Source organism: Microcaecilia unicolor, chromosome 1 (genome assembly GCF_901765095.1).
Source record: "Microcaecilia unicolor chromosome 1, aMicUni1.1, whole genome shotgun sequence".
Classification (NCBI taxonomy): Eukaryota; Metazoa; Chordata; class Amphibia; order Gymnophiona; family Siphonopidae; genus Microcaecilia; species Microcaecilia unicolor.
In genome coordinates this window covers 368,548,867-368,573,171 of record NC_044031.1, presented here as the reverse complement: position 1 = coordinate 368,573,171, position 24,305 = coordinate 368,548,867, and the positions used below count along the sequence as shown (strand labels likewise).

The window sequence follows — 24,305 nt, the reverse complement described above, 5'->3', positions numbered from 1 at the left end:
TCATATTATACTTGAATCTATATTTTCATATTAATCTTTTAATTGACCACAACATTTTCTTAAGGTTAATCATTCTCATTAACTTATCTTTTTAGAAAACCTTCTGAAGGAAAGTCAATTGCCAGTCAGGGACTGGATTGTCGGACATGTATGTTTCGCTGCATTCAGCTGTATCAAGAACTGTCCCCCTAAGAAATCAAACAGAAAAGAAAAGATTAAACCGACGCATGAATTCCCCTTGCTTTCACAATTAAGTTTAAAATTGCATTGTAATGTCAGCTTTACCGGACCGAAAATTCAAATGCAGTAAAAATGGCGGCGGCGTCTATCTCCCTTAAATACTATGGGGTCATAGTAACCTGGAGGGGCATAATCGAACGGGGTCGGCCATCTCTAAGGCCGGCCCCATAAAGCGACATACCTGACTGTATTATCGAAACAAGATGGCTGGCCATCTTTCATTTTGATAATACGGTCAGAGCCGGCCAAATCTCAACATTTGGACCAGCGTTAGAGATGGCCGGCGTTGGAGATCGCCGCCATTGGTTTCCCGCCGATAATGGAAACTAATGGTGGCCATCTCAAACCCGGCCAAATCCAAGCCATTTGGCCGTTAGAGGAGCCATCATTTATAGTGCAGTGGTCCCCCTCACATTCCAGGACACCAACCGGGCAACCTAGGGGGCACTGCAGTGGAGTTCACAAATTGCTCCCAGGTGCGTAGCTCCCTTACCTTGTGTGCTGAGCCCCCCCAAACCCACTACCCACAACTGTGCAACACTACCATAGCCCTTATGGGTGAAGGGGGCACCTACATGTGGGTACAGTGGGTTTCTGGTGGGTTTTGGAGGGCTCACATTTATCACCACAAGTGTAAGGGGGAGGGGATGGGCCTAGTTCTACCGCCTTCCCGTCTCCGGAAAAGGTTTGTTTGCCGATTAATACCTTTCAGATATTTGAACGTCTGTATCATATCACCCCTGTTTCTCCTTTCCTCCAGGTGTATACATGTTCAGGTCAGCAAGTCTCTCCTCATACGTCTTGTAACGCAAATCCCATACCATTTTTGTAGCTTTTCTTTGCACCGCTTCAATTCTTTTTACATCCTTAGCAAGATACGGCCTCCAAAACTGAACACAATACTCCAAGTGGGGCCTCACCAATGACTTGTACAGGGCCATCAACATCTCCTTTCTTCTGCTGGTCACAGGTCTCTCTATATAGCCTAGCAACCTTCTGGCTACAGCCACCGCCTTGTCACACTGTTTCGTCGCCTTCAGATCCTCAGATACTATCACCCCAAGATCCCTCTCCCTGTTTGTACATATCAGACTCTCACCACCTAACACATACATCAGGCACGCAAAAAAATGGCTTGCGGTAGTGTAGGCGTGGGTTTTGGGCGTGCGCCCATCCATTTTTTAGCACGCCTATAAAAAAGGCCTTTTTAAAATTTTTGTTGAAAATGGACATGCGGCAAAATGAAAATTGCTGTGCATCCATTTTGGGTCAGAGACCTTACCACCAGCCATTGACCTAGTGGTAAAGGCTCACGCGGTAATCGGGCGATAATGACCTATGTGCACCAAATGCAGACGCACACCAGAAAATAAAAAATATTTATCAGACACGCGTAGCGGACGCACACCAATAATGAAATTACCCCAAGAGCCACACGGTAGTCGGGTGGTAACTCCATTTTGGCATGCGTAGATGCTTACACAGCTTAGTAAAAGGACCTTTATGTGTTGATGTAATATGTGCAATAAGCACCACCCACAGAAACCCACGTCAAAGTAAAAACACCCACTCAATTTCTAAATTTAACCCCATCGGTGTTACTGAATTAAGTTGGAAAATCCAACGTTGTTCTTTATAATTTAACCGTCTGTCTAGATAGCCTGTCTCCCACCCTATGTCTACCTGATCTCTTATTAGATATCAGACACCTCATGTTTTGCTGATAACCAGTGTTGCACCAATGATGCCTGTTCATTTCGAGTAGAAATCCTAGATTTGTGTTCTGTTAAATGAGTGCGCACCAGACGGCTACTGCAACCCACATATACTTTCTCCTTATATATGATCATTGATTAGGCTCACCTCTTGCAGGTCCACTTAGTTCTTCCAGGGGATGGGTATTTCTTTCTACCACTGAAACTCATGTTTCCTTAAACTTCAGTTGCAGCTAAATGGTCTTTGCAACTCAGCTGCAAGTCTCCATTCTCTGGTACACAGGGTCATGGGCCTGAGTCCCCAAAACCTCATAACAAGCTGGAACTCTTTTTCTTATAGAAATGTGGTGGGCCTTTTTTTTTTTAGGGGGGGAACTTACTTCTCTGGAACTTCCAGTCTGAAATGGCCCATTTGTGAGCTTTATGTGTCTTTTCACTGCTTTCTCCCTCACACCAAATATGGGCCCGTTCCATTAAATTTTCAGAGATTTATTTTGCCCCTAATTGCACAGACAGGCAGACATTCTCAACTCTTTATGCATAATTTCTTCCAGCATGCATTGGCTTGCAAAGAATAAAAACCTCTGTATAACTATCAAATTCCAGGAAACATTGCTTCATTTATATTATGTAAAAGCAAATATTAACAGAAATGGAAAGTCAAGCATTTTGTTGCTTGAAGCTGGGGACTGAGAGCTGTGTTGTCTCTCAGTATCATTAGTGCATTTCTGTATTGAGCACATGTCCCTCTTCTTAACAAGTGGCACCAAGTTAAACAGTGCAGAAAAGGGAAGCTTACAGATGTTATTACATTGATTATTATGTGTTTTGTTTACTATTGACCATTTAGTAGTTAATTTTATTCTACTGACTGGTGAGCCATATCATGCTAGGTAAGTAACGTGATCTCATCAGGAGGACAGCTTCTACCAATTTAGGGCATTTCATGCATATCTTAAATTAGAGTGTGTAGGATCCAACCAAGTCAATTTATTTCTAATGCTTACAAAGAATGTTTATATGTGGGAGAGCTGTCTTGGCAGTACTTGTGCATATAGCTGCTTTCTATTCTATTTCTATTCATTAACTCTTGGCAGTTAACAATAGCATACTCTGCGTAACAAAATTGCATTACATTTCTTTCCTGTTTGTCAAGTTCTTTCAGTTTCCCTTCGTTAGGGATCAGCTGATGGCAGGTAAATTGCTTTCTATAATACATTTGCACAGTCTTTGCTTTTAGCGATATTTCTTGCTCTCCACAGGAGACTCTCTATCTACTTTTAAGTACCCAAATCAATTTAATTAAATTTCATTAAGGGCACTAGAGCTGAAACAAACTAATGAAAGCAACCAGCCTGTCAGGTGGTATGTATTTTTTGCATTACACTGGAAATAACACCCTTTTGACTCTTAAAAATGTGTTCAAATATTTAAACACTTATAGCTTTTAGAGAGATTGATGGGATAATTTCATTGAATCATCCACAAATAGGCTACCCTAAAAATTAAATCAAGACCCTGTTTGGCATTACATGAAGAACGTTAAAAATGAATTTTATGTATATTGGTTTTAAGCATAATGCCAACTATTAGAAAGCCTCTAAAAATTAATGAGCCAGATATTCTGTGACAGTGACACTGAAGGTGCTTTACATTATTTGTTCATTCAGTGGCACTGTACATTAAGTAGCATTGCTGAATATGCATTCGTGCAGCAACCACGTTATTGTTTCAACACATAATTTACATACGCATCAAACCCAGAGCTTTGAAGGGGGCCAGCTTTTTCAGCAGGAGATTTAGGGCATGTCTCCAGCCCACCCATAGCTCTGCCCATCCCTGCCCCTAGCTCTACCCCTGACACACCCTGAAGGCGACCTGTGGCACCAACAGTTGCTTCCCTTTCTAGCAGCAGCAGCAGAAGATGCCATAATAAAGTATCTTCTCTTGCTGTCGCGGGACCAGTCTCTTGATAAAAACTCTGGCACTTGTCTCGCAGCAGCAGGAAATGATGTTTTATTAAGGCATCTCCTGATGCTGCTAGAAGGGAAGCTGCTTATTGGGAGATCCTGGCTACAGGAGTTGACCCACAAAGTGGGGAGATTTGGCAGGTCTGCAAACCTATAGTTAAAGTCAAAATAAGGGAGGCAGAATTTACAAATAGGAGATTCAAAAATTTAAAATTATAAGAAAAAAAGCAAGCTGCTAATGAAACTAGGTGCATGCACCTTATATCAGTACAGGCTCACTCAGGCCAGTGAGGCCAGGACTATGGAGGAATATCATGAGAAGAAGCAGAACATTTACCACGCAAAAATGCCACTACTTGAGAAGGCTTTAAAAAATTGTATAGTACTTTACCACATTTGACCAAACAGTACATTTGCAAGGAAAAAAGTCTTGTTATCTTGCTTTATCTCTTTTTCCATTTTTTTTTTCATACAATGAAGGTAGGGCATGCACATTTTTCTCATATATATTCATTGCGGGTATCCTGAAAACCTGACTGGTTAGATGTGTCCTGAGGATTGGATTGAGAACTACTGTCTTTGAGTGATAGGAACTGGATGTGGGGAAAGGGAAAATGGGATGGGATTTGATATACCACCTTTCTGTTTACATATTATATACAGTACTTAGTTTGTACCTGGGACAATGGAGGATTAAGTTACTTGCCCAGTGTCACAAGGAGCTGCAGTGGGAATTGAACACTGTTCTCAGGCCGCTGCACTAACCATTAGGCTACTCCTCGAGAGATATGAGATGAGCAGAAAGTAACTAAGGGCCCCCTTTTACAAGCGACGGTAAGCCCAACGCAGGCCTACCACTCGCTAAAAAGGAACTACCGCCAGCGTACCATCATAGCTGGCGCTATAAAAATATATTTATTTTTGTAGCTCCAGTATGTACTTGGCGATAATTGGGCAGTGCTGCATGCTGCCTGGTTACCACCGGGTAAGGGCTCCCCACCAAAATGGCCACGCGGCAAGTGCTTCACTTGCCATACGGCCATTTCTTTAAAAATGAAAGACTTACCTGCGGCGGTAAAAAGGGGCCTCAGTACACGTCAAAAACACACGCCAAAGCAGGCACCCTTTTGCTGCAGCTTGGTTCAAGAAGGTGGGAGGGTATAGACATCATAAGAAGCAAGAGGACCCTGAGTCTGCTTGAAGACCTGACCTAGAGTGTGTCTAGCTAACATATGGAAATGACTTGTCGAGTGAAACCAAGCCTGGAAAAGAGAAACAAAAAGAGGAATGGTTTGATCGTCAGATTTTGAAGTTACTTAGAATGAAAAGAGGGGGACAGGAAACACATAGGTTGGCTGGCTGTGTTCCTTCAGAGAGGCTATCATAGGAGGAAGGGGATGGTAAATGAATGCAATGAAAAAGGAGGCAGAACCAAAGATGAAGCATAGAACATTGGCCTCAGGGGGCTTTTGTCTCACTTATCTGGATCTGTTACAGTAGGTAACGGATGTGCAGTTATAGATGATGTGGTACAAGAAGAGCTTTGTGATGGAGAGAATGGATGTTAAGTAGACCAATCCTAAGCAGATCAGAAGAAACAGTGGAAGAGTCAGTATCCTGGTGAAGCAGCAGTATGAAACACCGTTGGAAGATGCAGAGCCTTATCTTGGAGTGAGTACAATGGTCCCACTAGACAGAACAGAGATGGAGGAAACATAGGTGCTCCAAAGGTTCCTGAAAGAGCAGGCCTACCAATTCACTGGATGCTGTAATAATGAGTTGTATAACAAGGTGCCCAGAGACACATTATATGCTCCTTCGGTACATGCTTATGATGCAAGTGCCTTGTGGAGTTCTGGGTTTCAAAGCAGAGACTAACTAGTCATCTCGGAGGACGAATTGCATAGGAGGGAGAGAAGGAGTTATGAGACCAGCTAAAAGAATGCAGTCAGCAACAGAGTCAGCAGACAGAAACAAGAGGGTAGTGTTAGCAAGGTGAAAATTTATTTTTCAAAACTTCATCATCAGCTAACATGCCAGCATTCTCAGTCATAATTACCACTAAAAATACAATTTATGATGTATTATTTGCTTAGACTTATATACCACATTTTCCACATTTGCTCAAGACAGAGTTTAATAAACAGTATTATAGTACCTTATAAATAACAACCCCCCCCCCCCCCAGGCCAATATTCAGCCCATGGCGGTGTGTAGCTTTAAAGCCACTGACTGTCATGGGCTGAATTTAATCCAAATATTCAATGCTGGGGCCATGTCCAGATACCACTATTGAAAATGTGCTTCAGTCTCCGACACAGAAGTTATGCGGAGGCCGGTCAATCTAACCGCACAGTGCCATGGTGGCCTGAGGGAATATTCAGCATCACTGTGAGGTTAAGTATCCAAGGACAGCCCACTGATGACAGCCCACACTCTTATCACCTCTCGGTTAGACTATTGCAACTTGCTTCTCACAGGTCTCCCACTTAGCCATCTCTCTCCTCGTCAATCTGTTCAAAATTCTGGTGCACGACTAATATTCCGCTAGTGTCGTTATGCTCATATTAGCCCTCTCGTCACTTCACTGGCTTCCTATCCGTTTCTGCATACAGTTCAAATTCCTCTTATTGACCTATAAGTGCATTCACTCTGCAGCTCTTCAGTACCTCTCCACTCTCATCTCTCCTTACATTCCTCCCCGGGAACTCCATTCACTGGGTAAATCTCTCTTATCTGCACCCTTCTCCTCCACTGCTAACTCCAGACTTCGTTCCTTTTATCTTGCTGCACCATATGCCTGGAATAGACTTCCTGAGCCGGTACGTCAAGCTCGATCTCTGGCCATCTTCAAATCTAACCTAAAAGCCCACCTTTTTGATGCTGCTTTTAACTCCTAACTCTTGTTCACTTGTTCAGAACCTTATTTTATCATCCTCACTTTAATATTCCCTTATCTCTTGTTTGTCCTGTTTGTGTGTCCTAATTAGATTGTAAGCTCTGTCGAGCAAGGACTGTCTCTTCATGTTCAAGTGTACAGTGCTGCGTACGTCTGGTAGCGCTATAGAAATGATAAGTAGTAGTAATAGTAGTAATGAGTAGGGTTCAAGCAGTCGGGAGCCTCTCCTGTCCGCTTAAACCTTATTGAATATCTACTCCAGTCAGTGCGTTTTTTCTAGCAAAAAAGGTGCCGGTACTCAAATGCAAGGCCACTGTTCAGGGGTGGGTTGATCACTGAGAGGGACTCATCCCACAATAGCCAGGCCCCCTGCAACCAGTCACAGAATCTATGACAAGGCAGAATTGGTGTGTAGAGCATAAGCTCTTTCATTAAAACTTGGAGTCCAAGGGTCAATTTTAGCAGACAATGGAAAAGGTGCCGGTACTCTGTACCCCCAATTACCCCCTCAAAAAAAGCACTGACTCCAGCATTCCTAATACCCAACATCATAAAAATAAAAACCAACCTAATTAACCAACATATGTATGTGCATTGATATAAAGAAGATACAGGGGAAGAATTCAAGTCCCCTTGTCATTTCTACAGTATACAGGGTTAAAAATATTGTTTGATGTGTGATTTTCATGTTAATAGAGGTATGCCTGGACTTCAACAACATAATCTTCATTTTTCTGGATTATTTTACAGGATGGATGGTCACAGTATCATTTTGTAGCTTCATCTTCCACCATAGAGAGAGATCGACAAAGACCGTACTCCTCATCACGCACTCCCTCCATCTCTCCAGTGCGCATGTCTCCTAACAATCGTTCAGGTAAGTCTATATAATGAGGACAAAATCACTGCAAAAGCAATTTATATTTAGGAGATAATTTTCAATCTCTTTCTGCATTGAGACTAAAACCATGCTCAAGTATTACCCGTGGGTTTTTCACCAGTTTTCAAATCAAAAATACTTTCATACTTTTGCTTTGAAGACTTGCAGTGTGTATGGATTACATCTGGCCATTTGCAGTTGCTTTTTTTCTGTTGGAGTTAATATAGCTGTCCTAATTCAGTTGAAATTTGGTTTCTGAGGATTTTTCAGTTTTCTTTAAAGACAAGTTTCTGAAAATTCGCCAAGATTTTAAAGGCAAAAAGGAGATTTTAGATTTACCACTCACCTTTTTCAGTTGTAGCTGAAGGTGATATACATTCAGGTGCAGTAGGTATTTTGCTGTCCTTGGAGGGCTTACAGTTTAAAGGGGTAATTTGAAAACTTGGTGCCTAACTCTTCAGTGCCACACACTGAGCATCAATTTTATAACAGCATCTGAGCACCAACTACTATATTATACTACTACTATAAATCAACATTAAGCTCCTATATATAGGCATGCCCACTGATGCCAGGTCTATGGCTGTCGTAAGTTAGCATGTAATGTGCCCAACTTATAGTATTCTTTAAGGTGTGTGTGTGTGACTGGATGACACCCACATTTCCTGCCCATGTTCCACCCACATGCACACTCCCTTGCAGTTATGTGCTATAGCACTTATACACTCCCTTATAGAATAGCCATATAGGGGTAAATTCTATAAATTGTGCTTAAAAAATTGGTGCCATAGAAAATCCGCTTAAGCGCTATTCTATAACCTGTGCCTAAAGTTAGACACAGTTTATAGAATAGCACTTAAAGGTAGGGGTCATGTGTAAATTTAGGTGCATCCGTTTGCAGCAACGAAACCATGGTGCAAATGCCCTGCCTAAATGTATGTATAGAACCCCCTTATTCTATAATTGCTCGCTTAACTGGCATCCATGCTCCTCCCCAAAACGCACATTACCCTTCCATTTCCGTGCCCCCTTTTCCGGGACGTGTGTAAAATTTAGGCGCAGATCATGTGCCTAAGTTTACACACCTGTTAATTGATTTCATTTCACACCAATAATTGCTTGTTAAAAAGCGCTAGCTGGCTCGTTATTCAATTAAATTGCATGCACAAATTGGGCACCATGCCCAAATTTGCGCACACAATTTTGGTGACTTTTATAGAATTAGGGGCTTAGTTGCACTTGTGCCCTGTTATGAAATTACCCTGTAACTTTGTTCTTGAGGCAATGGAAGGTTAAATGACTTTCCCAAGATTACAAGGAGTCACAGATAGTTAGAAGGAGCGCTCTTATATGGAGGGAATTTGCTGGACAGAGTTTCAACAGTGTTGACTTAAAAGATTTTGTTCACTAAAGCTTGGTCATCAATTGTACTTTCAGCCCTTGTCCATCTCATCAGCTAAGGAAACAATGGGTGATTTCTTCACCATGTGTAGAAAAAAAAAAAGAGAGGCCGCTACTGTAGATTTTTTTTCATCATAACTTTGATAAATTTTAAAGATATGTTATAGGATTTTTGGCAGGCAAGGTCCTTAAACTGTTCAGCAACTGAGCATATATAAGTCATCCACCACACTTGATTTATGTGGCTGCCTTACCTTGTGAAATAACATTCATGCTGTAATTTCAATTTTCATAACACATAACAGGTCGCAGACTGATAAAATGCTATTGCAAGGTAAATGTAGCATCAGCTGCGGTGGTTAAATTTAATTATTAAACTGGCAATAGTTTATGTAACGTACAGGCAAAAATAGTAAATATATAAATATATAAATAAGCGTATAAAAGTTATGATGAAAAAATAAGTAGCCTCTCTTTTTCTGGACATGGTATATTATAAATATCTCCAGTCTATTATCTTATTTTTCTTTCCAAGTAGATCTGTTTTTGTTCAGTTGAAAGATTTCCTGAAGACCAGTTAAAGTTTAGATTTATTTCAGACTGCCATGCTGAAGCCAGTACAGAAATGACATTGGTAGATAATCTTGGAATGTATGCTGATACAGGGAAATATTTTGATTTAATACTGATGGGTCTTTTATTTGCCTTTGCCACTGTGGACCTAATACGTGTAAAAGCCCATTTGACAGAGAACGTTGAGCTTGCTCAATTCTAACAGTATTCTACAAAAGGCTCTGCCTAACAACATCTGGGGCCCTTTTACTAAGCAGCGGTAAAAAGTGGCCTGCAGTAGTGTAGGCGCGTGTATTGAGCGCACACTGTGCCAGTTTTTACCGCATCTACAAAAAAGGGCGTTTTTAAAATGGGACGGGAAAAGAGCCTATGGTAAAAACAAAACCAGCGTGCGCCAAAAAACGACCTGAGCCCTTAACGCCACCCATTGATCTAGCAGTAAAAGTTCATGCGCTACATGCATGGTGACCGGTTGGCGTGTGCCAAGTGCCGATTTCTACCGGAACTGGCACACGTAGGAGGAAATAAATAATTGATCCACGCATTACGGGCGCGCGCCAAATGTGAAATTACCACCAGGAGGGCACGCTAGCCTGGCGGTAGTCTCATTTGGGCATGCGCTGCACACATGTAAAGCCTACCGCGGCTTAGTAAAAGAGCCCCAGAGTCTTTTGTAAAATACTTAGAAGGACATGCAGAATTGCACATGTATTTGCTGGCATGCACAGCAGGGTCAGCCATTTTGCAAGTATATACATGGAAAAAAAATGAGTAGCACAAAGCCACACAGCTTCCATGTGGAAATGCCAGCCTCCATATGTAGCTCTGCCACTTTACAAATCTGTATATATAAGCACCACCAAGTAAGTAGTGAGAATGTAGATTCTTTATTATTAATTTTGGCGGTAGATGTAAACAACAAGAGATTAAGGAGAATTACTCCCTTCATTGCACTGTAAAGTCCTGGCTAAAACAAGCCCTGTTTTAAAAACTGGGTGCGCCTCTGAACTAGTGCAAAATTTGGTGGTGACATTTTGTCTCATATACATGTTATTCCCATTGTAAAATACGGAACACACGTGTAGATTTTTGATCTACCCAAGCCACATCCAAACTGTACCTCCTTGAAATCTCTGCATGGTATGGATCTCCAAGTTAAATATGGTTTTCTGAAACTGCCATTTACACATGTATGTGATCTGCACATGTAAATACCACTATTTAAATATGGAAATACTTTGAAAATAAACATTATAGACTCCAGGTCCTAAGTGTCAGAGGCGGTATTCTCCATTGTTTAAAGCCTGATTATTATATTGGAATATCATGTAAAACGTAGAGTCATAGGGTGATTTTTAACTACCACTTAATCTATTTGCATCCATTACAAAATGTGGTGAAAAAAATCATATGGCATTGTTATTCAGATGACATACAAATTTACTTTAACCTGAGGCAGGCTTTCAATGGCTCCAACCTTAATAAATAAATGTTTATGTGTTATCCTTACTCACAAATTATGGGTCATTTTACTAAGGCATGCTAAATGCCAATCAGCCTATAGGAGTATAATGGGCAGTGTGGCATTTAGCACGTGCTAAATCCATTAACATGCCTTAGTAAAAGGACCCCCATGTCTCAACATAGCCAAGACAGTAGTTTTCTGGATTGAGAAATTATCCTTACCTAACCCAAATTTGTTATTTGAAAATAGACTGTTTCAATCTAGGAATTTATTTGGACTGTCATCCTAATTTGGACAACACAGAAATCAGAAAACAAATGCATGGTTTAAACTTTAGTCCATCTTGTGAAAATATTCCTTAAAATTGCAAAACTTAGGGGGCCCTTTTACCAAACTGCAGTAAAAAGTGGCCTTAGCATGAATTTGTATGGATCATTCCCACATGATAAGGCCATTTTTTCCGCATGGGTAAAATGGGCTAGTTTTCTATTTTTTTGAATTAATAGCCATGCATTAATTTTCCCATTAGTGTGTAAGCACCTACACTCACCTATTTTGTACACGGTAAGGGCTCATATGCTAACCACATGCTAATCGGGTAGCATACAGTGATGTAGCTGCGCTAACTTATTGGCGCAGTATTGGGTCCTTTTACTAAGCCGCGGTAAAAAGTAGCCTTTGAAAGTGTAGGTGCCAGGGCTGCTAAGAGACTAAACCGAGGCAAGGCCGCCCCCCCCCCCCCCCCCACTGCTGCTGCAGTACCCGGTCTCACCGGCCTGTCCTCAGCTCCGTCCACCATCGGGCCCCCTGCATTAAGATCAGCAGCGCCTCAGCTCCATTTGGAAAGGCAGATCACCTCCCCTTGGAGGCCCGGGCCTGGGGAATTTTGTCCCCCCTGCCCCCCCCTCCCCCCCTCTCGGTGGCCCTGGTAGGTGCATGTTTTGGGCGTGCGCCAGGCCAGTTTTACCACATCTACAAAAAAAGGCTTTTTTTTAATGGGCATGCAGTAATACTGAAACCAACGTGCACCTAAAACCAGCCTGAGCCCTTAATACCACCCATTGATCTAGCGGTAATGGCTCACGTGTTACACGTGCGGTGACCGGTCGGCGCACACCAACTGCTGATTACTACTGGAAACGCCACGCATGGGAGGAAATAAATCATCCAGGTGTTATGGGCATGCAGCAAATCTGAAATTACTGCCAGGGGGGTGCGGTAGCCTGTCGGTAGTCTCATTTTGGTGTGTGCTGCACGCGCATAGAGCCTAACACACCTTTGCAAAAGGGCCCCTGTATGCCTACTTTTTGCTCTTGACCCACCCCAAATGCTAAAAAATGAAATCTGTTTTTTTTTACCGCCTAGGAAGCGTGCTCAGATGCCAAAAGTACTGAGGGACACCTGAGCATGCCCCCTGGTAAGGCATTATAAAATGCAGTAAGCACACATTAGTGCTTACCACATCTTAGTTAAAGGACCCCTAACCCAGTTATTTAAACTTTGTTTTGAATTTATTAGATTAGTGCCAAGCTTTACTTTGCAGGATTACCTAAGAACAGCCTGTAAAGGTGGCAGATGATCAAAAATTGAGCTGCTCAGTTATCTCTGATACTAAGATGAATGACAACATTTCTCCTATATTGATAAAAGTTATGTTGGCTCCTTTTTTCTTTTAGATTTTACTTTTAAAATTGTCTGACACTCAGGGCCCCTTTTACCAAGCTACGTCAAAAGGAGGCCTATGCTGGCGTCACTGCATGTTTTTGACGCGCACTGAGACCCCCTTTTACCGCAGCGGGTATGAGGTAGGTCATTTCAGGGGAGGGAGCCCTTACCGCAACCCATTGAAGTGACGGTAAGTGCTCCTGCGCTAATCTGGCAGTAACCAGGCAGTGATAACCACCGGGTACACACCGGCAGTGCAAAAATAAATATATTTTTATAGCGCCAGATATAATGGTGCGCTAGGGGTGGGAAGTACCGCCGGGCTGCTGCAGTAGCCTGGTGGTACTTCCTTTTTAGCGAACGGTAAGCCCGCATTGGGCTTACCGCCGCTTTGTAAAAGGGGCCCTTAAAGCTTTTTGTGAACAAACTCTTCAGTATCTGATACTACTACTACTACTACTATTTAGCATCCCAGGAAAAAAGGATGTAGTACTCGGTTAGGATCTCTAAACTGATAATCGCTGGTATTTGTGCTTTTGCTTGTGCATCTCTTGCCCTTTGGAACTCCCTGCTTGTGTAGGTTATTCAGAAGAGGGAATTCTGTTAAGTTTAGGAAAAACCTTTAAAAAACTTTTGTTCAGGAAAGTCAGTGATCTTTAAGTGAAACTTTATTCTTGTTATGTTATTAGCTCCGGAGTTCCCAATGTATTAGATCTTGGGTCCAAGTTTATTATTCATTTTTAAAACCTAGTTAACAGTTTGAGGGCTTTATATTTAGTTTAGCAATGTATGAAATCTGCTGATTGCATTGTATTTTGAAGTATCATTGTTTTTATTGTTATTTTGGTTTATGATTTTTATATACAGTATAATTATTTTATTTTACAGTAGTTTTTGTACATTGCCTTGAGTCATAAGGACAGGTGATAAATTAAATCTAAATAAGTGAAATGAAAAATGGTAGGTTTTGGCTGGAAAGGTTTATGCAAATATTTTTAAATGACAACATAATCCACAGGGAGGGGATTTATTTTATAAGGCATTTTCTGTGTGTAAAGCACATTCTACTTGCAGACAAGGGCTCTAATGGAATTGCATAACTGAATATGCAGATGTCAATACATGTTTCAAAAAGATATATATTTGAGTTGTGTAGACACCACTGGAAATGTAGTTGTGATGGAGCAAGAGCAGAGTTGCAATATATGTGGGTGTTAAATAAAATATGCAAGTACATGCACACATTTACATCTTCAGAGCAGCTGTACATTTGTGCAAGACCCTTTTTTTTAGAAGATAAACTTTTGTTGAATGTAACAGTAAATCTAATCTAGCAAGGTAGATAGATAACTGTGTCTCCGTTGTTACTTATTTTGCCTTTACCCCTCCCTCCCTCCATCCACCCATCTCCCCCCTCCCCCCAATAGCTATCAGTCTCTGAGGAGACCTTGCAGTACAGCATCTAAGCTTGTGATGCTGTGGATAGAAACCTCCTAGATAACAAATTATTAATGTCACAGATATCAAATTTTAGTACAATGCACTCCATTTAAGTGCACATCGGATAAGTGCATGTTCTGTTTAACTGCATGCCGTACTTCGGTCCTGTTTTTGGCACCATCAATTTCTATGGGGACAAACTTCGGTTTAGCGCTCCACTGATAAGTGCAAGATTCGCTTATATGCATGGTTTAAGACCGCTCCTCTGCAGGAAAGACTCCGCATAAGTGCACGCACAGAATATGGAAGCCGATTGGCACATGACAAAGGGGCGATAAATTTGAAATCTCATTGATTAATTGCCACAGGCAGAATAAGCGAAAGAAAGTTGTTAGAGTGTACACTGGAGTTGTCGTCGTCATCGCGCAACTGTAAGTCTAACACTGGCTGAACGAATAGAAGTTCTTAAAAAATTAGAAAACAAACAAAGTCAAGCATCTATTGCTAAAGAATATGGTGTCAATCCCAGTCAAATTTCACGTATCTTGAATCAGAAAGATCAGCTTCTGGAAGACTGGCAAAACAATACAAATCCACACAGGAAACGTAAACGGGCGGGAAAAGCTGAGGATGTAGAAGATGCTCTTCTTCGGTGGTTTTCTCAAGTCAATGGTCCACCGCTTATGGAGAAAGCTAATCAGCTAGCTGAAAGTCTTGGACTAACTGAATTCAAAGCCACTGTTGGATGGTTGGAAAGGTGGAAGGAGAGGAGCAACATAAAATTCAAGAAACAGCATGGTGAAAAACAAGACGCTGATGACTTTGGTGCTGAAAATCGGGCTGCTTCAGTTCTTCCTACCATCTTGAACGAGTTTGCACCTCGTGACATTTTCAATGCTGAAGAAAACGGTCTCTACTGGCGCGCGATTCCTGATGGAACACTTGCATTCAAACAAGCCGAAGCTACAGGAAGTAAAACATCGGAGGACTGACTGACGATCCTCCTTTGCTGCAATATGGATGGGAGTGAGAAGTTGGAACCCCTCGTCATTGGAAAGAGCAAACAGCCCCGTTGCTTCAAGAATGTTAAGCGACTTCCTGTGTCATACGAGGCTAACGCAAATTCATGGATGACTGGGGAAATTTGGAAGCAGTGGCTAAAGAAGTTAGACACTAGATTGCGGGCACAAAAGCATCAGATTTTGTTGCTTTGTGATAATTGTGCTGCACACAGTGATGATGTCAGGCTGTCTAACATTAAGGTGGTCTTCCTTCCACCAAACACTACCTCTATGATCCAACCTATGGATCAGGGCATAATAGCCAATTTCAAAAAACATTATCGGGCACTTGTGCTACGTCGTCTGATGAGCATTATGGATGACTAGACTGGCAAGGATAATCGTGCTGTTGAACTGGCTCATAATCTATCACTGTTGGATTCCCTACATATGCAGAAAGAAGCTTGGAAACTTGTTACACAGGCAACCATTGTGAACTGCTACAAGCGGGCAAGCTTTGTTAGGGATGTGGAGAGGGACGAAACAGATGCAATTGTTGCAAACGCGTCAGATGAACAGGCTATTGACATCCCAGCCGGTGTTACTGAAGAGGAGTTTGATCACTAAGTAGCTGTTGATTATGATCTACAAACAGCTGACTACAGCACTGATGTCGAGATATGCGCCTACACGCAGGCAACGGCTGATGATGAAACAGATGATGAAATGAGCAGCGAGGCACATGCTGACGAAATTCAACAACTTCCTGTCACTTTTGTAAGAGCGCTGGAGAGTCTCAACACCATGCGGGCCTATCTGGAGGCCACCGGATGTCAGTGCTATGACAGTTTTTACCATCTGGCAGACATGTTATTAGTCTATGGAACTCACAGACACAATAGTGTACAGAGGACTATAACTTATTATTTCAAGTAAGCCTAATGTCAGTTAACGGAGACTGTATACTGTACATATAATAAACAGTACTGTACATATGTTTATCAGATATCAAGCTTTTTTGGGTCACAACGGTTAAGTGCACGCTCCGGTTAACTGCATGTATTTCTTTGGTCCCAGACCCTTGCACTTAAGCGGATTGCACTGTACTTGGAAAGGGCAACCATTTCACATGGAATTGGGCTTTCTGCCCCCGCAGAGCAACGGTTAGTTTCTCAGATTGGTAGTGCTCCAGGCATATAGATAACCACTGCCTCTAGGTCTGCCATTGGACACAGGTATAAGAACATTTCTGCACTATGAGGACAAGTCTATAACTGGGCAGCAAAGCGAGGTGCTGAAATTAAGTGGGTAGTGCACTTATTCTATAACAGCAAATACACGTATCAACATGCCTACATTTAGCCATGTCCACTTATGCTAGGTCTAGGGCTAGCATAAAATGTTAGCACCTAAGGGTGTCTTTTACTATGGTGTGCTAGTGTTTTTAGCTTGCGCTAAAAATCAGCTGCCCATAGGAATATAATGGGCGTCCCAGCGTTTAGCGCCAGCTGATTTTTAGCACGAGCTAACAACGCTAGCACAGCTTAGTAAAAGAATCCCTAAATGATGCACTTTAGCATGTAATTTACAGTATTTAAGTTATGCACATCTTCAACCCACATGTAACCCCCCCCCCCCCTTGCAGTTACGCTCTAAGGCAGCTGTTGCAGAATACCGCAGAGTGCTCTGCTAGCATTTGTACACCTAAGTTTTCTTTCACCCACTTAAGTGCTAGTATTCTATAAATTAAAGTGTGCAAAAGAGGTGCTTAAATGTAGGTGCCCTGTTATGGAAAGAGGGGGTATTGCGGGTCATTGTACGAGTCTATTTTCTAAAGGCTTATAGGACTGTATGAGGCTCATTTTTGAAAAAGAAATACATCCAAAAGTATGGCACAAAAGGCTCACATATATATTTTTCTCAGAGAAAAATGTTCAAAGCCTATAATCAAACAAAAGGGAAAAAACTGTCTTAAAACAGCAGTATGGCCAGAACTAAATGTTTCCAGAGGGGGGTGTTTCATAGACATGATGTGGGCGGTCTTACGGAATGGACATTTCCAGCCCATTATGGATAGTAAAATGGTTTCCTACTTGTGGGAATGAAAACTTACAGAATTAGACCTGCTTTAAAAGCATTTAGGGTAAGAGCCAACTTGTCTTTTGACCAATTTGCAATTTTGTAGAGGTGGAGAGTGGAGATCTAGGAGTGTTGGTTATTGAGAAAGAGTTGTGTTTGTCAGTTTGACCCAGTCTCAACCTTGTGCCCTTTACATTTCCTTCCTTGCCTTCTGTGTCTCACCTCCCCAGGGCCTTGCCCATACCTGCTAGCCCCTCAAGCCATACCTATCCCTTCCCCTATATCTCTTCCCCTTCCCCCACATCCCCCATTAAAATCCCTTACCTACTTGTCCTCTGTCTTTCAGTGTTCCTCTGTTTGTCCAGTCCCAGTTTCTCCCTGTGCTTTGTGCTGCTGCTTCTACTGTGTGTCTGAGAATTATTTGTTGGTGGGAGGAGAGTGAGTGATTTGTGTTGTAGTTGTGTGTGAAGATTGAGTGCTGGTGTTGGGAGGATGAGTGATTGCTGCTGTGTCTGTATGTCAGGATTGTTTGCTAGTGGTGGAAGAGTGAGTGTTGGGCATCTGTTGTTGGAGAGACTCACTAGGTGCAGTAGGTGGAGGTGTGCACAGTCCTTAGTTTGGGACAAGTTGGTTGCACATGTGGTGTTTGGTAATGGCTGAAGTGTATGCACTGTTGTCTCACGGTTTGATGAAGATGGAAGAGGGTTTGGAGGAGAGAGACACCACAGGAGATACCCCTGTTCCCGAGTATTTAATGCCCCATCAGGTACCGGTTTGACAGGGCTACCATCCAGCACCTACATGATCAGCTCCATCCCCACCTACAACCCAGGACCCATAGGAACAATCCTATCCCTGTCCACCTGAAGGTCACTGCCTCCCTTGCTTTTCTGGCTACTAGTAGCTTCCAGTCTGTCCTAGCTGTGAATGCGGGCCTGACCCAGCCATTTCTAGTTGCCTCACCCAGTTCTTTGATGCCTTCCTTACCCGTATCTCAGAGTACATCACTTTCCCCACTATCCCCCAGCCCCTGCAGAATAATATGGCACAATTCTGTGGCATAGCTAATTTCCCATTGGTCATAGGCGTCATAAACTGCACACATCGCACTCAGACCCCCCCTCCAGGCATGAGAGGCCACCTATAGGAATAGAAAAGCATTCCAGTAAATGAATAGGCAAGTTGTATGTGATGCTCAGGGGGAGATTGTGGAGGTGTGTTCCCGATACCCTGGTTCTACCCACAACACCTACATACTACAGCATTTTGGTATGTGCCAAAGGGGAGATGACCAATGGCTGGTTCCTAGGTAAGTGCAACAGTGATTGGCCGACCCTATACCCCCTCCTCCCACAAACCTTCAGCACTTCCTCTCTCTCCAGGTGTCCCCACAACCCACTATTCCCACCTCAACTCCACAAGGTACACAGACCAGCCAATACACACTCATGTTTCTCATTCTGCTTACCCCTACAGGCAACAGAAGATACCCACAGCGGACCTGCTAGTGCACTCCAAACCAAGCTGAGAAGGACTACAACAGCAGACATTGGACCCAGTGATGTTCCTAGCGTGGATGGCACCCAGGGCGGATCGCCGATGCGCCGCCCCTCCCCCCCCCGCCTGCGAAATGACACCTTCCCCCCCCCCTCCCCGGCGAAATGACCCCCCCCCCCGGTGCACACCGCTGGGGAAGGGAGTGCCACGGCGCGCGCCTGTGGGCTCCGACTTCGCTCGTTCGATGCAGCTCCCTCTGCCCCGGAACAGGAAGTAACCTGTTCTGGGGCAGAGGGAGCTGCAGTGAACGAGCGAAGTTCGCGAAGTCGGAGCCCACAGGCGCGCGCTGCATCACCCCCCAGCAGTGTGCACCCGGGGCGGACCGCCCCCACCTTGGTACGCCACTGATTGGACCACACAGCATCATAGTGTGCACCTTCGGACAGATCAAGAACAGGTTCCGATGTCTTGATCAGTCCAGAGGGGAGCTCCTCTGTAGCCCTGAAGAAGTCGCCAAGATCTTCATGGCCTGCTGCATACTCCATAGCCTGGCCAGCCCTGCCAAGCCCTCCCAGAGGAACTACAGCCTCAGCAACCACAGCAACAAGCCCAGGACCAAGACGACGAGAAGCCCGCCCCTCCACCCCCCCGCCCACACAGGAGCAAACTGCACACCAGCTGGGGGTCCGAGCCAGGGAAATACTTATACAAACCTATTTTTAGTGAAGATATGTGATATTTATTTATTACAACACAACACACCTACCCCACACCACCACCCTCTGTGTGTCCACCCCTCCCCCTCCCTTTACACAACCCCATCACAGTCTAGTGAAAGGTACTATGCCTACGTTGCCTTCCCCCTCCCCCATCCCCTGTGTGAGGCACCTCAGTCCCCACATCCCACAGCAGCAGGCCACAGTGACTCTGTCCTCCCCTGTGGGACTTGTGCTGTCTCTACTGTCTGCAGAGGTGCTGGCTGCTTCAGCTGCCCTCCGGAAATCTGGCCACTTGGTCAGCTGGGGGAGACAGGTGGAGGTGGGGCATCCTCGGGTGTAGGCTGTCCACCAGTTGCTGCTGTTTAGGCCTGCAGATCCTGCCAGATGCCTAGCAGCTGCCACGATATTGTCGTGTGCTTGGCAATGCTCCTCCATCATGCACTGCCTCTGCTCGTTAGTGGCCTCCAGGGCCCAGACCCCCCCCCCCCCCCGAAGCATTTTGTCCAATTTCCTTTGCCGGTATTTGGTCAGGCCTTGGTTTTCTGCCAGAAGTCTGGTGGCCAGCCTAATCACCTCCAAGTCCAATGAAGCAAACACCCACAGAAGATGATCTCTCCACAGGAGAACCAAAGACAAACGAACAACAGTGGATCCAAAAAAGTCCTCTCACAGTAGGCGTCTTTCTAAACAAGGTCTTTATTCAAAATCAGTAAAACAACCCAACATGTGACGTGTTTCGGCTGGGAAGGCCTGCATCAGGGGTCTATTAATCATTCATGTAAAATACCTTGGGAATCAGATTACTCTCAATAAATAAATTGTTAACAGAGATATCTCGCATGGACTGCACTAAGAGAAAAAAAGTCAATGCTCAATATTTAGATGAAAACATCTGAGGCTTCTTAAATATACAGCTGCTTGTCCATCACGTATTGAACGTGCCGCGAACGAAAAAATGAATGAAATGACTCCTAGTTAATTTCCAGTTCATTTGTCAGTTTAATTTGCCTTTTCCTTTGGTTCTCTAGCTGTTTAGGAGTCATTTCATTCATTTTTTTCATTGTGCTGCAGCTGTCTGTCTAGAGCCAGGGATGGAGACAGGTATGGGCAGTAGTGGTTACCTGGGGGATATGTCTGATGTGTGGCATCAGTGAGATGACATAGCATGGAAATCTGGAGGATGGCCTGGCAATAGGCACACAGGATGTGTTGGCAGTGCCCAGTTCGTTGTCAGTACCGGTGCCTCAGGGACTCCAGCTCCCTTCAGATTCCATACCGCTTTCAAAACAAAAGTTTGTAGACCAGAGTTCAGGTGATGGGCCATTTTGCCTTCATATACATCATTATTTTGGAATCCAAGTTGCGCAGTGCTTCTCACATTGGCTGTGACAGCTATCAATGGGTAGATGAGGGGATGGAATATATTACACAATCACAGGTGATATGTGAGCTGAGGTGGGCATGGGCACAGAGAGTGGGATGTTGGCCTTTCTGTGTAGCATGTGCAGTATTGCAGGGATGTGAGGATGGGCAGCAAGGTACAGCCAGTGTTACTTTGGGCATCTGAATGTACATTAGGGAGCTGCTGCCCCTAGTGTTCCCATCACTATGTAAGTGTGGCCGGGGAAGTGGTGCAGGTTTGTGTAGTCCCTCATAATAGCTCTACATGGGTGGCACCCATACTTTCTGGGCATTGGTTGTGGTATACTTTCAGATTTCAACAATAGATATTCTTTCCCTTCCATTCTATATTTATAGATGTGCACATATATTGCTCTTGAATGGGGAACTACAGTAAGACCTTGGATTGGTGAGGGAACTCTTACATGTAAGCCTTTAATGGAAGAAGTAACTAACTTGTTAGTCTCACTCACACACATAAAGAGTGACTCGGGCTGCACATACTGCAGCAGGACATGTTTATCCACTCCTCCATGTGCAACTTTCTTCAAATCAGTCACCTTACTTTCTAATTCTTCCTACTTTCTTACCCATCTATATGTTACAACTTTGCCTTACCCTTCACTACCAATTATAATGTTCTATTACGTATTGTGTTGACATTGCTAGTATACCATGCCATACTTTGTATTGTTTTTTAATATTTTTACTGCTGTAATTGCCTATTGCTCATGTTTGATCTATTCTTTCTGTACACCGCCTTGAGTGAACTCCTTCAAAAATGCGGTAAATAAATCCTAATAATAAATAAATAAATGTACTGCAACAGGAAAGAGACCTCAGTGTCTGTACCCTGCCCATGTCTAGTGCTTGTACATTAATGGTGCTGTGATCAAGGGGGGGGGGGGCGAAGCTGGACACTTACTTTTCCAGGGTGTCTCTAATGTGAGTCCATGCTCTGATGGACACATTCCTGGGGAGCAGAAGCTGGTGCCTCTTGAAGAGGTGCCTTCTATGCCTTAGGTACAGTTGTACCAGGAGCTGGGTATAGACGTTTTGCCACTGGGTATAGATGTTTTATTTCCATATGTCTATTTGTACATGGTGAAACGTTTATAATTCTTTCTGATTATGGCTCTGATTTGGGACGTTTAGCGGAAAATGGCCAAAGTCGGACTTAGACGTCATATCGAAAATGCCCCTCCATGTTTTTTTGTTTATTTATTTATTATGATTTATTTACTGCCTTTTTTAAGGAATTTGCTCAAGACAGTATACAGCAAGAATAAGTCAAACATAAGCAATAGATAATTACAGCAGTAAAAATATTCAAATAACAAAACAAGGTATGATATAGTATGCTACATTTCAATGTTAACACAATACACAATAAAACATTTTAATAGACAGCATAGGGTGTAAGCAAAGATGGATCATATAGATACATAAGATAGAGTAACAGGAATGAGAAAATAAGGGTACTAATTTAAAGAAAATTGCACATGATGTCAGAAAGGTAGTAGAATATTATCTTAGCTAGTGTAGACGTGAATAAATACTCCTGTGTTACCTTTATAAAATAGGCTTAACATAGGTGCCTCTTTGGACTTTTCAGAGGCATCCTGTTATGAAATTACCTAGGTGGGTACTTCATCTCTGCTGTTCTAATCATGCCCAAGGGCACTTCCTATCAGTGCAGCTAAAACATTTAATCATAAAGAATGACATCAGTGTTCAATAGCTGATTATAGTGATTAAAATGTGTTTTACTCACAGAAATTGCTTTGGTAATAATGGAAATTATACTTATAGTCCTCCAAGTCCCATATATAGGTTCAAAGAGGATAACATTAAATTACAATTTAAATTTTACTAAATAGCAAATAGAATAAAACCTGTATGAAAAATAGCCTTAATAAATATTTTTTGAACAAATAGACCTTCAATTGTTTACTGAATAGCTACTTATTTATGCATTCTTTTATCCTAGTGTGTTATCCAAAAACAAGTTTTGGTTCAAAGTGGCTTATTATTTACATTTTAGGTGAGAATTACAGTAGTATTTTTCTGTTATGACATGGATAGGACATTTTATGTAGTTATCTATAGAATTTTCAGAAAGGTAGTTTTGAAGAGGTAGGATGATAGTTTACGTAGTTACCTGAAGAGTTTTGATAAGGTAAATTTGTAGAGGTAGGACGTTGGTAGCTTATGTAGTTAGCTATAAGAATTTTTTGAAGAGGTAGGTTTTCATTTCTTTCCTGAATTGAAGAAATCATTCTGAGATCAGCAGGTAAAGAATACCACACAGAAATTGTTTGATAGAGAAATTAAGTTGATGCAGACTTTTTATATCTAACTTTCACAAAAGATGAAAAATAGATAAGGGAAAGTGGATGGGACTTAATATACTGTCTTTCTGTAGTTACAAAGTGCTTTATGTATTATATACAGGTACTTATTTTGTACCTGGGGCAATGGAGGGCTAAATGACTTGCCCTGAGTCAGAAGGAGCAGCAGTGGGAAATGAACCCTGTTGCCCAGGTTTTCAGTCTGCTTCACTAACCACTAGGCTACTCCTGCACTCAACACAAGACAAGAATCTATGGTTGAGGATGAAGAAGGATATGGTGGTAAAGAAAATAAGTATTCTGGGCATGTACCTCTATTCATTTTATAGGCCCAACATGATAATTTAAAAATGATACATGCTTTAATAGGCAATCAGTGAAGTTTATCAAACTGGGCGTAATATGATCTGACCTCTTCTGTCCCAGAATCATCTTAGCTGCAGTATTCTGAATCACTTGTAATCCTGAAATAAAATTAACTGAAAGGAGACAATCCAGCTCATTTTCAAAAGAGAAAGACGCCCATATTTCGACCCAAATCGGGAGATGGGCGCCTTTCTCTCATGGGCGCCCAAATCGGTATAATCGAAAGCCGATTTTGGGCGCCTCCAACTGCAGTCTGTCGCGGGAATGGACAAAGTTGACGGGGGGGTGTCGGAGGCATGGTGAAGGCGGGACTGGGGCGTGTTTATCGGCCAAGGAGAGCTGGGCGCACTCGGCCGATAATGGAAAAAAGAAGGGCGCCAGAAGCAAGAATTTGGGTTACTTTTTTTGGACCCTTTTTTTTCACGAACAAGTCCCCAAAAAGTGCCCCAACTGCCCAGATGACCACTGGAGGGAATCAGGGATGACCTCCCCTGACTCCCCCAGTGGTCACTAACCCCCTCCCACCAAAAAAAAACTTTTTAAATATTTTTTGCCAGCCTGTATGCCAGCTTCAAATGTCATACCCAGCTCCCTGACAGCAGTATGCAAGTCCCCGGAGCAGTTTTAGTGGGTTCAGTGCACT

General features: G+C 42.9%; 1 protein-coding gene across 1 annotated transcript in view; it reads left to right on the top strand.

Annotated features, from left to right (window-relative positions):
- Window positions 1-24,305, top strand: part of LOC115480665 (catenin delta-2-like) — a 115,992-nt gene that overhangs the window by 46,588 nt on the left and 45,099 nt on the right. Inside the window, exons 2-3 of the mRNA XM_030219533.1 lie at window positions 96-148; window positions 7,575-7,701. Coding sequence (XP_030075393.1) covers window positions 96-148; window positions 7,575-7,701 — 180 coding nt within the window. The remainder of the gene's footprint in view (window positions 1-95; window positions 149-7,574; window positions 7,702-24,305) is intronic.